The sequence below is a fragment of the Strix uralensis genome, chromosome 4 (genome assembly GCF_047716275.1).
Source record: "Strix uralensis isolate ZFMK-TIS-50842 chromosome 4, bStrUra1, whole genome shotgun sequence".
NCBI classification, from domain to species: Eukaryota; Metazoa; Chordata; class Aves; order Strigiformes; family Strigidae; genus Strix; species Strix uralensis.
This window is the reverse complement of record NC_133975.1, coordinates 116,821,274-116,841,754: the sequence shown is the minus strand read 5'-3', so window position 1 is coordinate 116,841,754 and position 20,481 is coordinate 116,821,274. Positions and strand designations below refer to the sequence as shown.

The 20,481-nt window shown below is 43.0% G+C and overlaps 1 protein-coding gene across 2 annotated transcripts in view; it reads left to right on the top strand.

Annotated features, from left to right (window-relative positions):
* The window catches only part of CLMN (calmin), a 77,784-nt gene that overhangs the window by 6,997 nt on the left and 50,306 nt on the right, over nt 1-20,481 (top strand). The window contains exon 1 of one of the 2 annotated variants that reach the window (XM_074868701.1): nt 6,975-7,099. The exons of the other annotated variant lie outside the window; for it this stretch is intronic. Coding sequence (XP_074724802.1) covers nt 7,096-7,099 — 4 coding nt within the window. The 5' untranslated portion in view covers nt 6,975-7,095. Of the gene's footprint in view, nt 1-6,974; nt 7,100-20,481 lie in introns of those variants that run through there. 2 annotated transcript variants of the gene reach the window in all.

The following is a 20,481-nucleotide window of genomic DNA, read 5'->3' as shown; positions in this document are numbered from 1 at the left end:
CAGTGTAATTCAGATCCAGTGAATCTATGAACAACAAGTTACCCTATTTTTTATACTTTTTATGTTGGCATCTTTTACTGTTTGTAGTCAGAAATGAGGCCTTTCCAGACCAGTGTTGTTGATCTGCTTCATTATGGCAATTTTTAAGTTTTTCTCTTTTGGTAGTATAACTAGTTGTTTGCAAAATAAATACTCAATAGGTATGTATCACAGGATTAATTTCAAATAGAAACACTTATATTCCAGTCGTTGTTTTTAATGAATGTATCCCTTTGGATCTTCATCCTATCCTAATTAAGAATGGGGATGAATGCATTTGGTAGAGTCCCAAGGTGGACAAAGAAGTCTCAGCTCTTGCTCAGTGTCCATTACCAGGAAACACATCTGTTTAGTGGTGTGTTTAGATTTACATGCCAGCCAGACCCAGCCCTGCAATGCAGATCCCTCAGGCTGTGGTGCTGCCTTGTTCACTCTGGTGGTGCTCCATACGTCTGAGTCTATCCAGAGCCCTGCTAAAGCCAGGGATGCTCTACCCATACCCATGAGATGGCCCAGCTAGATCAGACTGAGTCAGCAGACCCTTCATGTTCATAGAGATTATAAGTAGAAGACCAAATCTTGTCTGAAGGAAGTAAATCATATTCTGCTTGTCTGTACTGATGGGTTTGTAGCTTTCTGGGCAACTGGACTTCTCAGTCTTCTATTTTGCGTTTGGGTTGGGTTGAAGACCCTTGTAGTTACCTAGTTGTGAAACAAGTCTTGAGTGCATAATTAACCTCCATCACAGTGGATGGCATGGTGCTCCTGTTCTTATACTGGGACCCCAGGGCATGTGCTCCATGTTTTAGCCAGACTTAATGGAAGCTCAGACAGGTCTTGCACCCAGGATTGTCCCTCAGAGGGTTTGCAGCTCTCTGAAGCAGCTGGTGTTCACAGTGGCTCAGCAGTTGAAGTCTCCATGTTAACAAAGAGCCCTTAAAAAGAAGCATTTCATATGTTGCACCAGGAAGAAGGTATTTGCAGGGGAGAAAATGAACTTCAAGTAAACTGCCTACATGCATTTTTTCCCTCCTCACCCAGCTCACCATCACTGTCAGAAGTAACATGGCAGGTCTTACTGTTCTGGACCTGTCTGTCAGAATAATTCACTTGTTAGCACTTCTGAAACCTGTGAAAGGTCTCTGATGTGCACTAATCTTGCTGTTGCCTTGTAACTCTCAAGGGCTTATGGTAAGTCACACTTTTATTCTTCCAGCCTGTTTTTCCTACGTTTTCTTCAAGAAACCCAAATAACAGTACAATAAACCCTGCAGTGGTCCGGTGGCCATGCATTATTCATATGTTGTGAGAGCCATATCACAGCCTGAACTGTCCATTTCACAGGACTTCAGCTAAAGCTCTAAATTGTTGCCATAGCAGAGGGACTGGTTACGTGCATGGGCTGTCTTTCTGTTGTGCACTAATGGTCAGACAGAAGTACTTTGTCATTTTGTTTTAGTTTTTGCAAAGAACCCCCCAGTGTATATCAGTAGGTGTTTTGTATATGCAGTCAGAGTAGTTCACAACTAAGGGCTGATTATGCTTCTCTTGGCTTCGTGAAAAATGGGAAGGACAAGAGAGTCCTGGCAACATCACAAATTAATGCAATGCCAATGAAGATAACTTTGTTAAAAACTGATCCTTCATATGACTGCATCTGGACACGTGATTAAAGCTTTCTGGCTCTTACTGATGTTCATGATAAACACGAACTGCAGTTATAACTTAATAAAGATACAGTATTTATAAATAACTTAGTATGAAATGTCCACTTAGGAAGCATTGTCTGGGATAGATTTATGTTTCTTTCCTTACATATATATATATGTATCTGGGATGTTTGCCCAGGGAGAGTAACAAAGCAAACAATTGGGCAAATGGGGAAGAGCGTGGTCCTGAGAAACCTAATGATAGTGCAGGAGGGACTGTGGCCAGCATCTTCATGTGATACTTAAAAGTGGTGAATCATAAAAATCCTGCCCAAATGAGAAGATAAGGTTTCAGAGGCAAAATTCCCATTGACTCTCCCTTTTTGACAAGGTACTCAGTAGGCCTATTTCTGGTACAAATCCTGAGCGATTCCAGCAGTTACTGTTCAGAGTAGCTGGGAAGCATTCGGTCCCTGTCCTTGTTCTCAGGTTCCACGCCAAGTAGGGGACTTCCTGGCCCTGATGATTAATGCCACTCAACAACATTCAGTTCCTGTTACTCTCAGGTTTGGGGTTTTTTTGTTTGCTTGTTTTTTTTTTTTTAAAAAAAAAAACAAACCAAAACATCTCCCTGGATACAGGACAAGGAGTGATTTGAAATTATAGGGACTCTTGTGTGAGTTTTTCCATTTCTGCCCATTATAAAGAAAGAAGTTGTTAAGGGACCTAATGTTGGTTAAAAAGAACTTGTGCTCAGTCGTCTTCCAGAAGTTAATACAATTATTGACCTTGGCTAAAAGAAGACAGAGTTTGAATTTTTGCTGCTGCATTTCTTCTTTTAAAGGTAGATGGTCTTTTTGATGTATTCAGTGTTGGCCTTTCAAAACTTTAAAACATTGTATGTTTGTCGGAAGGATCAAAGAAGATAGGAAATTTAATTGTCTCAAAAACTGCATGTATCAAGAGGAAGCACATGTTTTGGTTGCTAGTACAGCTGAAGGACTCTATAAAATCCTTCGTCTGTAATGCTGCAGTTGACAGTATCACTCATCATGAGTTTATTTTAATTTAAGAACTTGTGAGGTCACACCAGTGTGATTACTCTGAAGTCAGGAAGCGGTTGTGACCCTGGTGATGGTAGCCAGTGTCTGCAGAAGAAGAGCAGTGCATGCTTCCCATCCAGTCCCGGACGTCACTGAGAGGGGCTGTCCTCAGGCGCCGAGAGATCCAGATGTAGCTGGGGAGGTCTGGAAAGCTGATACCCATCTGTCTCTCAAGACACTTTGGAAACTGATTAATGCACCAAGTTATATTCAGATTTTGTTTCAACTGGTCAGATCTTGGGTACCTTTCAAGTCCTTGACTTTAATTTTGGGGGAGGTCTAAACATTGTTTTATTGCCTATCCCACAGATGGCTCTAGAGCAAATTTTTCTCATGCAGGATCCCAATTTGTTCAATGCATATTGAGTCCTTTGCTTTTATGCTGAGACTGATCAGAAGCCAATTGCAGAGGTGGTCTGGATGCCTACAGCAAGCTCAGATCAGACCCCTTATGTTGGGTCACTCAAGTCAGTAGACAGCTTTGTCATTCAGGCACTTAATTATAAACTGAATGTTCACTTGACCTCTTATATTATCATTTCGTTAGTGAACCAGAACTTCGGAAGAGTGACTGACTGCAGAGCTGCTGCAGTTTGGGCTCTTCAAGCCAAAGTTTCCGCTCATTTCATTTATCACACTATTGATCAGTTTTGGAGCCTAAACAGGAGCTGCATGGAAAACAGCTTAATGTGCTAATATGATGTCCATGTGACAGAAAGATTGGTGTGGGCTGCCCACATCATATTGGCTTGCCAGTCCTCCTACACGTGTGTGTTCTTGCATGCGGCTGTTACAGATGTGGAAGTAGCATTTAATAACTGTGATTTTACAAAGAGAGTCCAAGCTTGAGTTCTGGTACCCAGATAATATTGATGCCCATAGGCTTTCTTTCCCACTGTTTTGCATTTGTCTTGACTAAAATTTAAATGTGTTCTTAGTACAGTCTAGCAGGGATTTATTTCTAATTCTTTAGTATTTGAGTGTCTCATGGTTTTGATTTATTTCTCTAGACACCCTTATGTTAGGGTTGGGGATCAGAAGCACATGAAAGCCAGAGGATTTATTTCAGAGTTATCCAGACAGCTTAATGACATACTTTTCTGTGTGTGAACACGGAAAGTTTTCCAGAACAGGGACAGAACACTGAATAGGCCTTGAACCTTGGTATTCTCTTTTCAAGGTGACCATTGTAACTACCTGACCAAATTTCTCTGTTCACACCTTCTTTTTCTCTCCTTCACCATCTGACAGCAAAAGCTAACAATATCACCTAACAATTCACATGAACTGTAATACGTATATGCTGCCTTCTCTATTGCAAACTTATACAACTTGATAATTCACATGAAGCTACAAACCTAGCTTTCGACCTGGCATGTGGTGTTCCCATGTTTGGTGGCAGGTGGTTTCCTTCTGGATTTGCTCGTGCTTGTCGGTGTTCTCTCCAGCACATACCACTTGGTGTGAAGGCTTATTGAGTGCAATCAGACTTCATTTTGGCTTGGTTTAGGGTTCTTTTAATTCAAGAAGGACATAATGTTTGTGGAATGGAATCAACCTGGTTTTTTCTCCCTATTTGTGAAGATGTATTTTTTGAAGTCTCATGTTGATCGTCTTTATGAGTTACTGCTTATCATCTTCAGGTAAAACCTTTTTTCTCCAAGTGCTTTGGAGTTGTGCTCCCTCTGTCTCTTCTTACTATGCTTTCAGTTCTCTGAGTTTGTTCCAGGAGTTTTGTTTGCTTTGGTTTGAGTATATGTTGCTAGAAAGGAGATAAAGTGGAGCTTGAGAAGGAAGAAAACTTGCTACTAGAAGCTGGAAGAGGGTAATTCATGATGAACATCTCCAGGAACTATAATTTGTTTTCTTTGAGAAATATATGCTAATAAAAGCTTTCTGTTTGCATGCATCAATGAATCAGATTAAATTTTATCTTGGCCTGAACTTGCTGTCAAATCATGCTCTTCAGTTCAGTTCTCAGAATCATCCAAATGTTATTTTAACAGAGAGCAGTGCTGTATCCACTGTCCTGAAACCCTGTCTCCCTTGTGCACGGGTCTGAAAGAGCTCAGTGAGGTAGAGAGGAAGAACAAGGGAGAGCTTGCTTAGGGCATGGATGAGACATATTTATCTTGCCTGAATGTAGAGAGATACCTACCTAAAGATGTCTGTTTGCCCTGGATGATTATAAGGATATGTTCTGCAAGAGAAGGAAGTCAGAGAGTTAACAGAAACAAAATTAGAAATAGGAGAGCAATCAGATTCTGTTTTTCCTTGCTGCAAAGGTCATAATTTTATTAATTGCCTCACCTTGAAATGTAGTTTATAATGGAAGCTCTGTGATACCTGAGAGCGTAAGCTGCCTTCACTTGAAGCCAGTTGAAGCCAGTGTCTTGTGGAGTTACAGCCTGATAAATAAGCCATTCTGACCTGCTTCTGGAAGACTCCTTTTATTCTTTGTTTTCTTTTCCCAGTTTCTCAAGCTGCTTGGTATTTGTCTGGTGATCTCCATCTAGGCTTGGCTTCGTGGCATGAGCAGAGGAAAGCATTGCTATTTAGTCTCATGATTCTTAGAGATGAGTTATTAATACTTAAAGGAATGAATAGATGACAGGTGCTTTGCTGAGCACTTTCCCCCCACTTTCTCAATCTTTCCTCCCACTGGAGCATGGGAAGTGCTGAGACCTGGTAACTTCTGAAATAGCCTTGAGTCTTCCCTGGGCAGGGCCTCCCCACTGTGCACGGGCACCGACTTGAGATCGGAATGTGCGTAGGAGCTGACCCATTGCTTAAGGCTTCTTTGGGAACCCCAAAGAACAATAATATCCTGTTGACTAGGATTTTACTATTTATATCCATCAGCTGAGTAGCCGCCTCCTCTGCCTGCTCCCTAGTTACCAGTCTCTAAATTGCTCTTTGGACCATGTTGTCTGTTGCTTGGTTGACGATATGATTTCTAATTTCAAGATGAATTTGCTTGAGACACTTAAAAGGGCAAATGAATTGATGAAGAAAGGCATCAGCTTTTCTTGCTTTGTTAACCTGTTAGCTTTCTGGACATCAGGCAAAGAGACTGGCAGAAAGCTAACCTAAAAATAAGAGGTATCATTAGAAAACAGTACAAACCTATAGCAATGCAAAGAGGGAAACAATTAGATCCCTCATAGGTATGTTTGTGGAGAAGTGCTGACATACACTGATCAGATTAAAGATTGAATCCTGCCACCCACATACTCTCCCAGCAGTTCATGCCTTTCTTTTTTCTTTTTTTTCCCCCCATTTTTTTCTGCAGCAGATTTTCAATCCACTTGAGTAGCAAAGGTGTCATCTTCTTCCAGAAAAACCCTTCCCTGGCTTTGAAACATAGGGAAAAACATGTCAAATTTAGCCTGGTATTTTCTAGGCTGCTTTTTTAAAGGTGAGCCTTTTAAGAGAGACTGTACAATTTACTTTGAAGAGAAAAAAAACAGTCAAACCTGTGGGAGTCTGCTAGGGTGAAGTGAAAAGAAAGCAATTATTTCACTGCGAGCTTTTATGAAGATTTTTGAGGCTCCTATCAGAAATGAAAGTATGTTAATAATGGGACTTAGTTATAAAGCCCAATTGCTTTGGCTCCAATATGGATAAACCCTGTCACAGGGGGAGGGGGTTAAACCTGATCTGAATCAGAAGCAGCCACTGCTCCTCGGTGGAGCTATTTTTAACTGTATGAACATGGATCACATAGTTCCCTAGTTTGGATTTGGTGCCATCCTGCATGACCAGAGACCAGGTCTTTTCTAAAGACCTTGCTAGTGTATCCACCAGGGAAGCACCATATAGCTCTTGGCTCCCCGGTTCCTTCTCCGCACTTTGGGAATGTGATGTTCTGCACAGCTCCCCTTGCCTGCCTTTTGATGTTTTCTAGTGCATATACATCTTCCTTGTTAAAGCACTGCAAGCAAAATACAGGGCATGTTCAGCAGTTAAAAGTGAACTGGGAATACTCTGAGAAACAAGTATATTTTCTGAAACCATTTTTAATTATAGTGAAAGCTTTGTGCTTATAGAAAGTTTGGAGTATTTCTGGTACCATCTGGTTACCTAAGCTTAGACAACAAATCACTTCTGACATAATGACGACAGTGTATAATACTGTGTTCTTCTAACCCGTGTCTCATTAATGTGGAAGCACATGGATTTTCCTGCAAAATGTTGATTCACCATCTGTGCTAGTATTCTTTCTAGTAAGTGAAAGACTGCCCTTTGTGTTGCGATCGCAGTGGACCCATTCTTCTTTTACTGACTTCTCTCTCTTGGACCAAATGGGTAGGTGACAGAACAAAATAAAACTACACCAAAGAGTACTTACTCCTAATGCTTATTTACCTTATTTCCAATGTGGGAGCTATCAAAATTTGTTAGAGGTGGAACTCTCAAGTTTAAGTGACCTTTTTCTGTTGTTTTCACTTTCCCTTTTCCATGCTTTGACTTTAATTTGCTTATTTGGGCTGTAAACCCCCAGTTTTAAGGAAACTGTGAATTGCTTGTATGCCTCTGGTAGATGTCAAAACCTAAATCAGAGAGTGTGTAAAGGACAGTAACATTGCTAGAGTTAAAATGGTATAGGTAGATTTAAAATGGTGTAGGTGAGAGTTGCCCATTGAATGGGTTGCAGCTTGGTTTGAGTCATGTTGCACCTCAATTATAAAGTAGCTTAGAGGTTATTTTACCTTCAGGGCTGGGCATTAGCATTTTGAGTCTGATCTAAGTCTGGAGATCCTCAGCTTCATTGTACTTCCCTGACTTTTGAATTGCTCTTTAAATTCTTCTGCTTTCATTGTGAGACCTTTTATGTTTACAGATTAATAGTTAAGTTTCTTATATAGAAGGTGTTGCAAAGCAATCTGTCTCTTCACCATCACGTGATTTGAAGTATCACAAAAAAGATGTTTTACTTGCTCTGAAAATTTATTCTGCTATTATATAATTGGTAGCTTCATTCATACTCACAAGGCAGTACTGATGGTTTCCACATGAAACCCATCAAACCCAGGGATCTTCAACCATCTTATTTTTTCTTCATCTCTCTCGAGTCCTTCTGCTTTTTCATGTTCTTGACCCCGAGAAATAGGTGGAACATCTTGAAGTAAGTAAATAAGTATATTAGCAGTAAAAATTTAATCTGCTTCAGTAAATTCATCAATGCAGTATGACTTACACTAAATCAATTAAGGGACAGATTTTGTTTTCTTTCACTTTCAGTAGTTTTACTTCTGCAACCTTGTGGAGATAAGCTGCTTTATGAAAGATACTGATATGCATTTTATTAGTGAGTTTTTAAGGTAATTTTGATACATCAGTAAATAATACCAAATAATACCAAAGGGGAAGGAAAGGGACTAAAAAGAGATTCTTTCTGATGTGTTGTGACAAGGGATGCAGAGCATCAGTTGCAGGTCAGACTTCTCTAAGGACACTGCAGGGGAAGACAGTTACAACAGGACAGCAAGGAGAAGAGGGGCTGGAGCCAGACAAGCTGGCAGAGCAGGAAGGCGACTGATCCCCGTGCTTTAGAGGCAAATCCATCACAGTGAATGGCTTGAACTGGCTTCAGTAACAAATTGGAAACAGCAATAGCAAAGCCTTTCTTAGCTCCTTGAGGCAAGCTTCTGGTGGGGTCTAACAAAGGAGAAGCAGCAGTGACTGGCAGTGGTCAGCAGCATATTATCAGGGAGTTGGCTGGAATAGCATTTTCTAAAATGAGAGACTGTGAATAGGAGAGCCTTGAACATGTAGACAGATAAAAGCCTACGATTTGCCCACTGGGATGAGAAAATCCAAGGGTGTTCACTGGGAACATAGAGGGGGAGGTGGTTATGGCATAGGAAGCTGAAAGATATTTTGATGCATTTTCATGACTTAGATCCATCAAATTATGCACCTGCGCAACCCTCTGTAACTATAAGCTGTTACCCTTGACTTCATCCTCCCTACTTGTCATATTAATATATTTGCCTACGACTGGGATCTGATCTTGCACCCACTGAATTTTTTGCCATTGAGTTCAGTGGGGCTAAATCTGGCTACTGCAGTGGAGGAGCTGCCCATCTCTGCCGGTCTCACGTGCACAGAGTTGCATGCTAAGGCTCTAAGCACACAGTGAGGGTCCTCCAAGGGCTACAGTATGGCTGCAGGCAGTTTATATAAATGTATCTGCCAGCAGTCCAAAAACCTGACTATAGAGAAATACATACCAGAATTAAATCCAGATTCTCGGAGCAGCCTGATATCCCATGCACTTGTCCTTGGTTGGCATGTTGTCAGATGAGCAAGCAGCACATCTGTGCAAGAGGGGTGATGTGGAAGCCCCTAGGTGGATGTTACAACAGCTTTATGTGTATATTTGCCTAGGTGTAGGAGTCTTTATTATGGCTTCTGGCCTACTTCTCAGCAAAGCAATTAGCAAGTCCGAAAGGTCTTGCCTCAAGGCTCTCACAAGCCATGAATTATGCATTTAATTCTGTATCTCGCTTTCCATTTCTCTAACACGCTCTTTCAGAAGATTGTGTAATGTCTTATTTTCCCCTCACATAAAAATTCGACAGCCTGGTGCCCAGAGCAGGGGAACAGGAAAGCCTTTTCGTCATCTCTTCACAACATTTAACTTTTTTTTTTTTTCCCAGGTTGTGTTTATGAAATAAAATGCTTGTTGCCAGACAATAATATCTTTAGGCTATTCAGTACATTCCCTGATGAGAGTCCTGAGAGCAATAGCAATCTGCTGGGCATTCAGCAGCAACAGCTGCTGCCTGACTGATACCATTAAAACACAGATTTAGTATTTATTTACTGTACCACGGAGCAACGAGCCTGGCCATTGCCACTCTGATATGGTGTAGCTAAGAAGTAACGTAGCATGCATCTACATGAGCGCACTCAAAAGTTAATCCAAATTAACTTTCTTGAAAGTTAATTAACTGAACCACTCTTGAGGCTGCTGTGATGGTTCCTCTTCAGAACAAAGGTGGCTCTACCTCAGCTGTTTATAGTTAAGTGTAAACTGAACTAAGGATGCTTTTCTTCCTCTGCTGGTGTGTTACTTGAGACAGGCTGTTGGCAGCACAGGTCTATTGCTGCCTGTTTGACCAAAGTCCTGGCAGCGGAGGTGGATGCAGAGCAAGCAGTGAGGGTGGCAGAGGAGAGGACCCTGACCTCTGAGTTCGGATGGTCGGGCCAAGCATGTGCTTTGTACCAGGGTCAATATGTTTGGAGCTGAGCTCAGTCACAGCCGCTGGTGCTGGAGGCTGTGCCGGGAGAGGCAGGCAGAGGAGCGGTTTAGCTGGAAAGGCTGAACAACAGAGCCCTGCCTGTCCTGCCGGAGTGGTGGGGCTGAGGCTAATTTGTGTGTCATTCTGGCTTTTGCTTTTGTCATCGCCTTGAGGCAGTGAGGAGGAGTTATGTGGCTACTCTAAACAAAAATAGACTAGGAAAGAAATTCATGAGTATTTCCCTGCATGTCTGTCTCAACAAGAAGCTCACTGGGAATGCCTGGGCTCTATTTAATAACAAGGATGCTGAAAAAAGGCCACATCTGTGTGTGTGGGTATGTTTACTGTGCAGCTGACAAGGCACGGTTACATACCTTAATGTGCTTGGTTCCTGGAAGCAGTTTATTAGTCCTCTCCAGACTTTGGGATGCTTCCCTAAACCCTCCTGGGTATCCCTACACAGCCCCATGGCTATACATTACCTGTTCATCTGCTGATCGTGGGATACAATTATTCCTCCAGCCCTGCAGAAAATGCTCTCCTAATTCAGTGCCGTGACAGTGAACGTGGAATGAAAAATGGCTTTCAGCCACTTCAGGAGCTTGCTGCTGCTGCTGCCTCTTCGGAGTCCCCGAGGAATCCTGCACGCCTGCAAAGGAGCCAGCTCGTCTCTCAGATCAGTTATTTGGGATACAGACCCACCCACACTAGCGATGGTAATTCAGGGCAGTGTCAGCTGAGAGGTAATTTGGTCCCAAGGCCCATCGCTTTGCTGCTGGGGATTCTCTGCGGATGCTGGGATTGCAGCATGTGGGGGTGGAGGAACTCGCAGATCCAGTGCCCACGCTGGCAAAATTATACAAGCTTCGTTTCCAGTACTGGTGTTCCTGTGCTTTCTTTGCCCTTCTGCACTGAAAATCTTGTTTAGTTACAAAAGTCAAGCATAAACTGAGGCTGGAAGTCAGAGACTTCCAGCAAATATAAAATGTGTTAGGTTGAGAAATATTTGGCTAGTGAAGTTGCTCCCGTGATGTAAACAAGGCAAGGTTTGTAGGGAAAGGTAATGTCTTTTATTAGGCTGGCTGATAAACTGCTTTGTTGTTTCTCCAACTCCTGTTTGTTGGCCTAATAAAAGCTACTACCTCACCTCAGACTTTTTTTGTGGCATGCTTATCTGAGTAGTAGAAATCGATGAAGTTAGCCTAGTGCAAGTGGTCATGTTTTTAGACTGCAAACTATGAAACAAACAAATTCAAGGTTAATTTGTATAAATACAGATTATTTATTGCCTTGCTTATGTTGCTTTTGTTCTCTGATTTGTGGCCATTGAGAAAAAAATATTTTCTTTCATTTATACAGAATAATCTCTTGAAAATACATCATTGCTTCAATAGCATGACTACAAATAAACAAGATTACAGCAGTGACTGACTAAGAATGACAGGTAACCAAAAAGCACAGCCTGACTGCAGTTGAAAAAATGTGAAATTTGACAGATAGCAAATGGTTTAAACTAAAATGGTAGGCAGGAGAACATTGTTTATCTGTACTGCCATAAACTGAGTTTTCCAGGGTCTGCCTGGTCCCTCCACAAAGTCACCCAGCACTGTTTCATGATAAAAAGCAATGCATAAAATGCACGTATCCAGTCTGCAGTCTTGTTAGTAATTCCAGCATGTATAATGTATCAAAACAAGAAGTTTCATTGCTTAAAATGTAAATATTACAATTCATACATACGTTTTCCCTAGCTTATTTGACTGTGTAGGGTGAGGCCTATTTGAAGTTCATCCTACCTTAGTTTACCTATGCATGGAAAGGACTTGAGGAGTACTCCAGGGAGGGGGTACGAGCAAAGGCTGAGAGATGCTGAGTATTTTCCAAGCCTTTAACAGGTTGTTCCAGGATCGGATGTTCCCAGGAGCAGCCACAGCACTCAATTCACCTTTTCTGTTCTTGTGATGGCTAGCAAAGCAAAATGGAAATCTGCTTTAATTTACTAAAACAAGATTCGATTTACTAATGAGAGCGCCACATTTGGGAGAGCTTTGATGTAAACAGCAGGGAGGTTGTTTGGACTGCTCGCTTCGAAACTATTTTGGCAAATGTTTCCTTGATGAAAATACAGTCTACTCCTATCTGCGGTCACTGTAACTGCTGGTATTACACGCCTGGAAGGTCCCTCGTGTTGACTTAGCCCTCATTAAAGCTGTGCGTTTCTCATAGCTGCAACTCTTAATGACAAACACCTTGAGTCATGGCACTTCGCAGTGGCTGGATGGGATTCCTGAACCTAGCTGTCCTGTCTCATAAGACCCCAGGGACTCTTCTTTACAGTTTTGGCTTAATGGGTGGCATTTCCCTCTCTTAAGCACTAGCTGTCTGGAAGTTGGACCTCCTCAGCCAGTCGTGTAGACTTCCTCTGGAGCCATGATTTTTCCCTGGTTTTGGTGGTTGTTTGCAGTACATGAGAAGGTGAAATGCTAAATGCTGGGCTGCTAAAGAACTCTCATTTGCTGTGAGAGAATTAGGCTCAATTTCTGCCTCTGCTGTGACTCCACAGACACAGAAGATGATTGGGGGCCAGCAATGTAAACACTGCAAACTACAGTGTAAGCCCTGCTGTGGCAGGGATAGCGGGAGCAGCAGCAGGGAGGCAGAGGTCACCCCAATTTCCTTTTGACAGAGTTAGCAAACACTAATCCTTCTCTGCCAAAGGAAGGTTGCCCCCCTTACTTGTGGGGAGCCCTCGGTCATGTCAGCCCATGTTTACGTGCCGCACATAGTACTAGAGCAAATAAAAGAGCAGAGTGTTCTCAGCTGAGCCCCCCCGTCCTACATAAATGCCCTTGTTTAGGCAGCTTGGCTAGGCATTTTTATTTCATTTTGCCAGCATAAACTCCTTTCCTTTTCCTCCTGTGGTGTTTATGGAAGAGTGTGGTTCATCTATTAATTGCATGCGGTCCTTGCTCCCTGTGCCTGCTTTCGAAACCTCCAGGTTTGCACATCTGCACCGTCCTGGATGAAGACTGTAACGCCACTGCGTATTCTGAATTCAGTCTTATCTCCTTACCTACATCCCTTGTTTTCTTTCCTAATGCAGATTGAATATCAAGTGCTTACACACAGGTAAAACTGTTAGAATTGAGTCAATCAGGTTAATGCTGAATTAAGAGCACAATTAAGTGAAAAAAACCCTGGGTATGGTTGGGATGTTCATCTCTGGAGCAAGGCAGAGTGCTCTGACTTACTTGGCAGAGATCCACCATGTTTCACATGAATCCACCATGTTTCATCCACCAAAGAGCATTTTGCTGTGGAAAAGAACAACTCTACTAAAGCTGAGTTTCTGTTAATCTAAAAAAAAAAAAAAAAGCTTGTCAGGTGATTTCAGTGTTTGGTCTCTTTTCCATGTTGCTACTTTGTTCCCTTGGCCTCTTCTAGCCCATCTCACCAGCCTGAAATCATAAAATATCATTAAATAACTTCTAACAAAACCAGAGCTCTGATAGCTGCAAACCTGTCCTTGCAGAGGACATTGCTTTTAATAGCAAAGCATGGAAGTGTGGAGCAGAAGGCAACTCTAGTCTTTCCTCTCTGAAAAAAAATTTTCCCAGGTCAAAGAGAGAATTTTCATGTGCATTCATAATACTCAAACCATAACTTTCTTCTAGTGATATTAACTGTTTTTAAAGAACTACTGAAGTGGTATTGCAAAAAAACCCAGTGAAGAGCTCCCACAACACCCACTCCCATAGGTGCTAACTCTTATCAAGAGCTGCCTGGCTACAGTCTCCCTGTCACTTCTACTTTAGCATGGTGTGCCACCCTGTACATGTCTAAACGATGTTGAGCTTGTCTGGAAAGAGACTGGAAGTGCTTCAGGGTAATAGCTTTGTGTGTGTTTGTATAACTATGCAGTCTGGATCAAACTCTCTTTGATTTTAAGCTCTGCTAATAATTAACCCCGTGCTTGTAATAACTATCCAACATAATGATAACCACACCACTGACTCTTGTTCACAAGGTGTTAGGTATGTACTACACAGCCTATCTCTTCCACTCCGTGTCTGAGAGCTGATGTCTCTGAATGTGAACGGATGTGAAATCATCTAAATTAGTGACACTTCCCAGTATCTTCTTTTGAATTCTGTTACTTTATAGGCAGATGTCAATTCATCTGTATTTTGACCTGTTATGTCAGGCTTGGAGAGCTTGCTTCTTGCAAAGGCTTCATTAAAACTCGTGAGCACACATTGTGGATTACGCTCTCATGTTTGCATTAGTGATGGTGCTCTTTCATGTTAAACTGGTTTGACCGAAAACTATGTGCGATTTAAGTCCACATCTGTTTTATCTAGATCATTTTTTCCTATTTCCATGTTATGTGAAGGTGGGTAAGCAAAGCAGTAAATTGGGTCCCTGTGTTTCTCATCAGTCTTTCTCTCTGACTCATTGAGGTATGGAAGATGCAAACAGTCAGCAAGCGTGTTTATTGCTGCCGATCACCAATGCTTTGGCAGCTCACATAGAAAACATTACTAAGAGGTGCAGAAATTAATGTAATTTTTGCTTAAAATATCATCTGCTTTAAATATCAGATGCTCTTTCTTGTCAGATGTTTATTTCCTTTGCCCTAGCTGCATTCCCTCAACTGATTGTCATCAGAGCCAAAATCCTGGCACAGGCGATTCGGCTGTGGAGCTGCATGATTGACTCTCATTCTGGCAGCTGAAACTCAGCGAGGAGAAACTTTTTGTTGCAAACCAAAGGGAGCTCACACAGCCCTGCCCGCTGCCTGGCCCAGTGCGGTGACCCCATGTCTTGCTCCGCAGAGGCTCTGTCCCGAGTCTCCCAAGTAGTCAATTTACAGCCTCTCCTTAAGTGCATGTGGGAAGCAAGGGGAAAACTGAGCTGTAGTTAATCTCATGTTTCTAAGCAACCAGGTAATTCTCTGCAGCCGATCCCTAAAGGGAAATTCCTGTTTTCCTGCACCCCTACTCAGCTGTGGCAGAGGACACCTCCCTCTACCTTCTCCAGCTCCTGGGATATGGGGACCTGGGGCAGTGGAGTCCAAGGACGGTTACAGCTTTCCAGCATTTCTCTAAATGTCGTGAGGGAGGGTGAGGAAGCACAAAATGGGAGCTTTGTTAATGGTCTGTAACAGGTAAGGGGATGTTCATTGCAAAATCAGTAGAATAGAGGGAGTGCGAAAAGTTTAAATGTTTTACCCAGAGCTAAATCGAAAATCACAGTCATAAGTGGGAGCTTCCTTTTCTCCAAAAAGCATCAAAATGTCTGAATAATGTATTGCAAATCCTGTTTACAGTGAAACCTCTGTTTGCTGGGAAGTTTTGGTGATAAAAATGACTGAATTCTGGTTTGAGTCTGAGCCCCCTGGAGTGACTATAAGCCTTTTATTAATAAAAGATTCGTGAACCTGAGGACTGTAGAAATAGAGGAAATAGAGATGAAATGAGATCTCTGAGCTTCTCCACTGTGTGAAGAATGTGGATGCCTGGTTGGGGCTCCAGAATAATTTTTAAACCTTCTTTTTAAGGAAGCCACATGAACCATACACATGCAGTTATACTGCAGGGACTTAAATCCGCTCAGCTCCACTAGTGAAGGTGACATGTGGTGAACCCAGAGGTGTGCTGGAATGGTGCAGAAAACTGGGCAATTAACCCGAGTCCCAGCTCCAGCCCCAGCGGGGAACCTCAGCGCCTGCTCAGTGAAGCGGGGCTGCAGAACTTGAGAAGTGCTCCTGTGGGTCCAGGGATGTTGCTCTCTTGCTGAACACTGCCCATTCAATCAAATATAGATGCTGGTTAGACCGGGGGATAAAAAACAAGGAATGCAATAGTAGTCAACAGGAGGGAATATAGTTAAGGGAAATGGGCATGCCTTGGCCAGATGCATCACTGTCTTGGGGTTTGGGGTTTTTGACTTGCCTGGTGTTTGATAATCTGAAGCTCAACTGAGAACCAGTCCCTGTTATCCTTTGTCCTGTACACTGACAAATACATGCTATTGGCCACTGTTGCAGATGAGATTCTGGGTCAGATGGACATTTAGGTCTGATCCAGCCTTATCACTGTCCAGCAAAATCCATACTAAGCCACTCTGCATGAGGGTTTTACAGCTTGGGAGCACATTTCTTTAGAATAAGTCTACAAGCCTGACGCATTTAAGCCTGTAACAGGCACGCGCTTTTACAGGGTGGAGTATTGAAGTAGGTAAACTTCTGACAATATTGTTTCAAAGTGCGTAGTTTTCTGAGTTGTAACTTGTGGGAAGGGTACTCGTGAAATGGACTTGCCTTTGTCTGAAGTGCTGAGCAGGCATGGCACCACATGTCGTGTACCTCTTCACTGACCCCAGGAGAGCCACAGAGTCACGCTTCTGTAATGGCCAAGTAGCTTCCTGCACATCACCCCGGCACTTTGCTGGTTTGCCTACTTGTAACACAACTGGAGGTTCACCTAGACGCAACCAACCGAATGGCTGCCCTGCCCATCATGCACCCTGTGCGCGGGCTTGCCTCGCACAGCCATGCGCGGAGGAACACAACCACGGCTGCCTGGAACGGGATGGTTTTTGTTTCAAGGCAGGAAACGTTGTCAGGGCAGATTACGTGAAATGGCCAGGAAATCTTCCAGCAAACTCATTTTAATCTTGTGTCTGGATATGTTATCTCTTTTTATATAGCCATAGAAGAGCATGTACCGCAGGGCAGTGCGGTTCACAGGCTTCTGCTCCAAGCTCAGTTGTGCAACTAACATGAGGGCAGCAGGTCCTGTGCCGTGATGTGAGGCTGTGGGTAGATACCAAGGAGTAGTGTCTGGCTGGTATTTGGCAGCATGTGCAGAGTAGTAGGAAGTACAATGAGTTTCTTCCTCTCTTGTACCTTTGTTGAGGATCTGACCATGGGCAAAGGGAAAGATTAATGGGAGGAAGTGCCTGAGAAGACAGAGAGATTAAAGATGTTGTAATTTTGGTTTGGGAACATGGCAGAAATATTCTAGCTGATACCACCAGAGCTGCATTCGAGGTAGCTGTTTTCTGTCAGGCATGTCTCCTCTCAGCACCAACATGGGCTTTCATCTGTCCTTAAATTAGTGTTAATTACAAGTTATTACTTTTTTTTTAAACAGCAAAATGCAGCTGAAAGCAATTACCCCTAATTGCTAATTTGTGTACGTACACCCAAAGTGGTAATCTCTTCATCTGAACACCCAGTTCTCACTGGAGTCAGTCAGTGTGTTTTTGCTACCATTTTTTACTTCAATTTTGGATCGCGTGATAGTTATTCTTTTTAGTGGCTTCTCTGCAGCTATAAAATCTCTTCCTACAAGTGCTGTGATCTTCCTGAAAGCGTGATTTTGTTAACTGTTAACAAGGCCTCAGTAAAGAGAAGATGTTCTTTGGTTTTGGAAGTAAAGCTTAAATGGCAGCCGGGAATTACTCAATTCTTGCAAGTTGTGCCTAAAATGCACCTGAATTTCTGTTGGATTTCGATTTCATCTGTGAACAACAACATCCTTTTTCAGTACACTAAAGGCCACACAGACTGCTGTTCTTGTACTGATAAATTCATGATACAGTTCAGTGCTGACCTCTGCAATCCTAGGTCTCAGATTGTTTTGGACTTGAAAAATTTACTTCAGAGATATCATGGCTTCTCTTTCCATCTGCGTATTTTCATCCTTGCCAGTGTAGGAAAGATTAAAGCTGCCAAATTCTGCCAGTGGGAAATGACCTTTCTGAAACTGTAGACACAGTCTGGTGGAACAGATTGTTAACTGGGTTGAAAGCTGATGGGACCACCTTTGACTGGATTCCAGGAGATCAAAGGGCTGACATCCAGCTGGCATCAGGTAGTGAGCAGAGTAGTCAGGGCTCGATGCTGGGGTCCGTGTTTCTCAACACTGTCATCAGGAGGCTGGTGAAGACACAGAGTGTGCCTTCCCCAGATGTGTTGATGGCACTAATTTAGGGGGAGCAACAGACATGGCAAATGGGAGAACGTAAATCCAGAGGGATAAACCTGGGAACTAGGCCAACATGAAGCTTGTGGAATTCAGTAAGAAAAAGCAAAATGGTCTGCACCTTGGCCAGAACAACCCCTTGCATTGGTAGAGGCTGGGAAGTGACTGTATGACTTGCAACCCAGCTGATATGGATGTGGGTATTACCATGGATGCCAAAAGATGCCAGTAGATAGTAAAGTTGCAAACAACCCAGCAGTGCACCCTGACTGTGAATAAGGCAAACCCTCTACTAGGCTACATTGAGAAGGTCACTGCCAGCAGATTGTGGGAAGTTATAATGCCCCTCTACTTGGTTACTGGGGAGGCCACAGATGGAGTGCTATTTCCAGTTTTGCTCCTCACCCCAGGTCAGGAGGGATGTGGAGAGTGTCCAGTGGAGGACTACAAAGATAGTAAGATGACTAGAGCACATCCTAGGAAAATATATTGTGGGATGGGGGCTTCCAGAGGTCCCTTCCATCCAGCATGCCTGTGACTGCATGAGGAGTGACCCAGTGTGCATTTGCATGGTCTGTGTTTTCACACAGTTCTTGAACTCTGCCTGTTTGCAGATCCAAAGGAAACCTGAAAAAATATTAGTATGCTAAGGCAGGAGAAATGTTAATGGGTAATTACCAATCGTTAAAACAATGACTTCTCTTTGTCTAAAATAGCCCAGATTTTAAAAATAACTGATGGAGGAAATACAAGTGATTTTTATGCCACCTAATCTTAGTGATGTTACAGAACTGTCTGAAAGAAATGCAATGTTGCAAGTGCTCAGGAATTTCTTTCCAGAGGCCAAAATGTGCACCTGAGCCCAGTACCTGCTCTGCACACTGCCCCTTGGGCTGCCGTTCCCACAGCCAGCAAAATCCACCTGCAGTGTGATCACTCCTTGGAGAATATTGGTTGTGACTGACATGACACTTCATCCTACGATAGCAAGGACTCACTGTTAAGTGGATGTGGACAGGGGACTCTTCCATGATCTGTCTTCAGGTGTTTTAGTTCAGTTTAGTAAGCTGAGTATTCAAAGAGACGTTGTCTTCAAAAGCTGTTCTCTGATTTTTTTTCTTGTTTTCATGTCCTTGCCTCAAATGATAGATCCATCTCTTAGCCTGAGGTATATCCATAGTACTTTTCCTCCCACTAATAAGGATAAGAGGACTTCTGACTGTGCCACTGGCACTTCAAAGCTGTCAGGCTGTTTAAGGAGGAAAGCGCAGCTGCCAGCTCTACTACAGACCTTCCACGTGTCTGTGGGCAGCAGAGCCAGCCCCTGTCACCGGGCTGTAACACAGAGATTGTTGGAGCAGAGAAGCATTTGTTCCACCTCTTGTCCTGCCTGGGTAGGTGTGGATCATGCTGTGTGTGCCCAGCCGATCTCAGTGAGCCCTAGCAGAGCTGGCAGCACTGAGCCCCCTTGGAGGGGCTGCCAGGGATGGCAGCTAGCAGCAAGCTTTGCAGGTTCAGTAAGAGCAGGGATTTTAGTAGGCTTCACATATGGAAAGTGATTTGGCAGGCATGGTCTATATTTAGCCAGCTTCTGTTTGTGCAGCATTAAGTCATTGGAACAAGATAAGTTTATTGTTTCATTTCCACCGATGTGGCATCTTGTAGCTAATGCAAGTCAAATCCCATACCCTGAGCACAGCTCTTGTTTAACCATGTGGCACGTTTCATCCTGGAGTGGCTTGTAAAATTAAGCTGAAAAAGAGGTAATCTTCATCTGCCTATAACATGCCACCAGCGTGGGAAAAACAGGACAGTTGTGTGAGTCCTGTGCAAGGCAGGGATGTGCTTGTGAGATGAACGCATTGCCTATCTGAGAGTCAGTGACTCAGGACCAGTGGTGTGTGCTTTGCACGTCCAAACTCCGCTGTCAGCCTGCTCTGCGTATGTCTGAGTGATTGATCTTTGACTCTTCTAAGCTTTTTCTTATATATGAAAATCATGATCTGTTACATGTTCTGCTCCTGAAGATTTAGTTTTGTGCAGAACACCTACTGCCTTTTAATTATTAATTCCTTCAGATATGAAATAACCAATATAGAGGATCCTTTTATGGTTATCTGGAATTAGAGGGTAGCAGCCCCTTGTGATTCTGATATTTAATGCATGAGCAGGGACTGAATCCTGCTCTCAGGCCTCCTGAGATGGTGCATCATCTGCTGCCTTTGGGCAGTGTAATGCATGGATGCCTGAGGGGCATTTTGTTCATTTTGTCCTGACCTGAAATGTTATAGCTGGAGTGACTAGCTATGTGTAACGCTTCTCTAACCACAGCTATCTCAGAGCAGCATCAGAAATGGGTTATGCACTGTTCTGGTTTTCTAACTTGTCTGGTAAGGAAGGGAACTACCTCTGTAGATCTGTGCCACTTTATCTGCCGTGAGACGGAAAG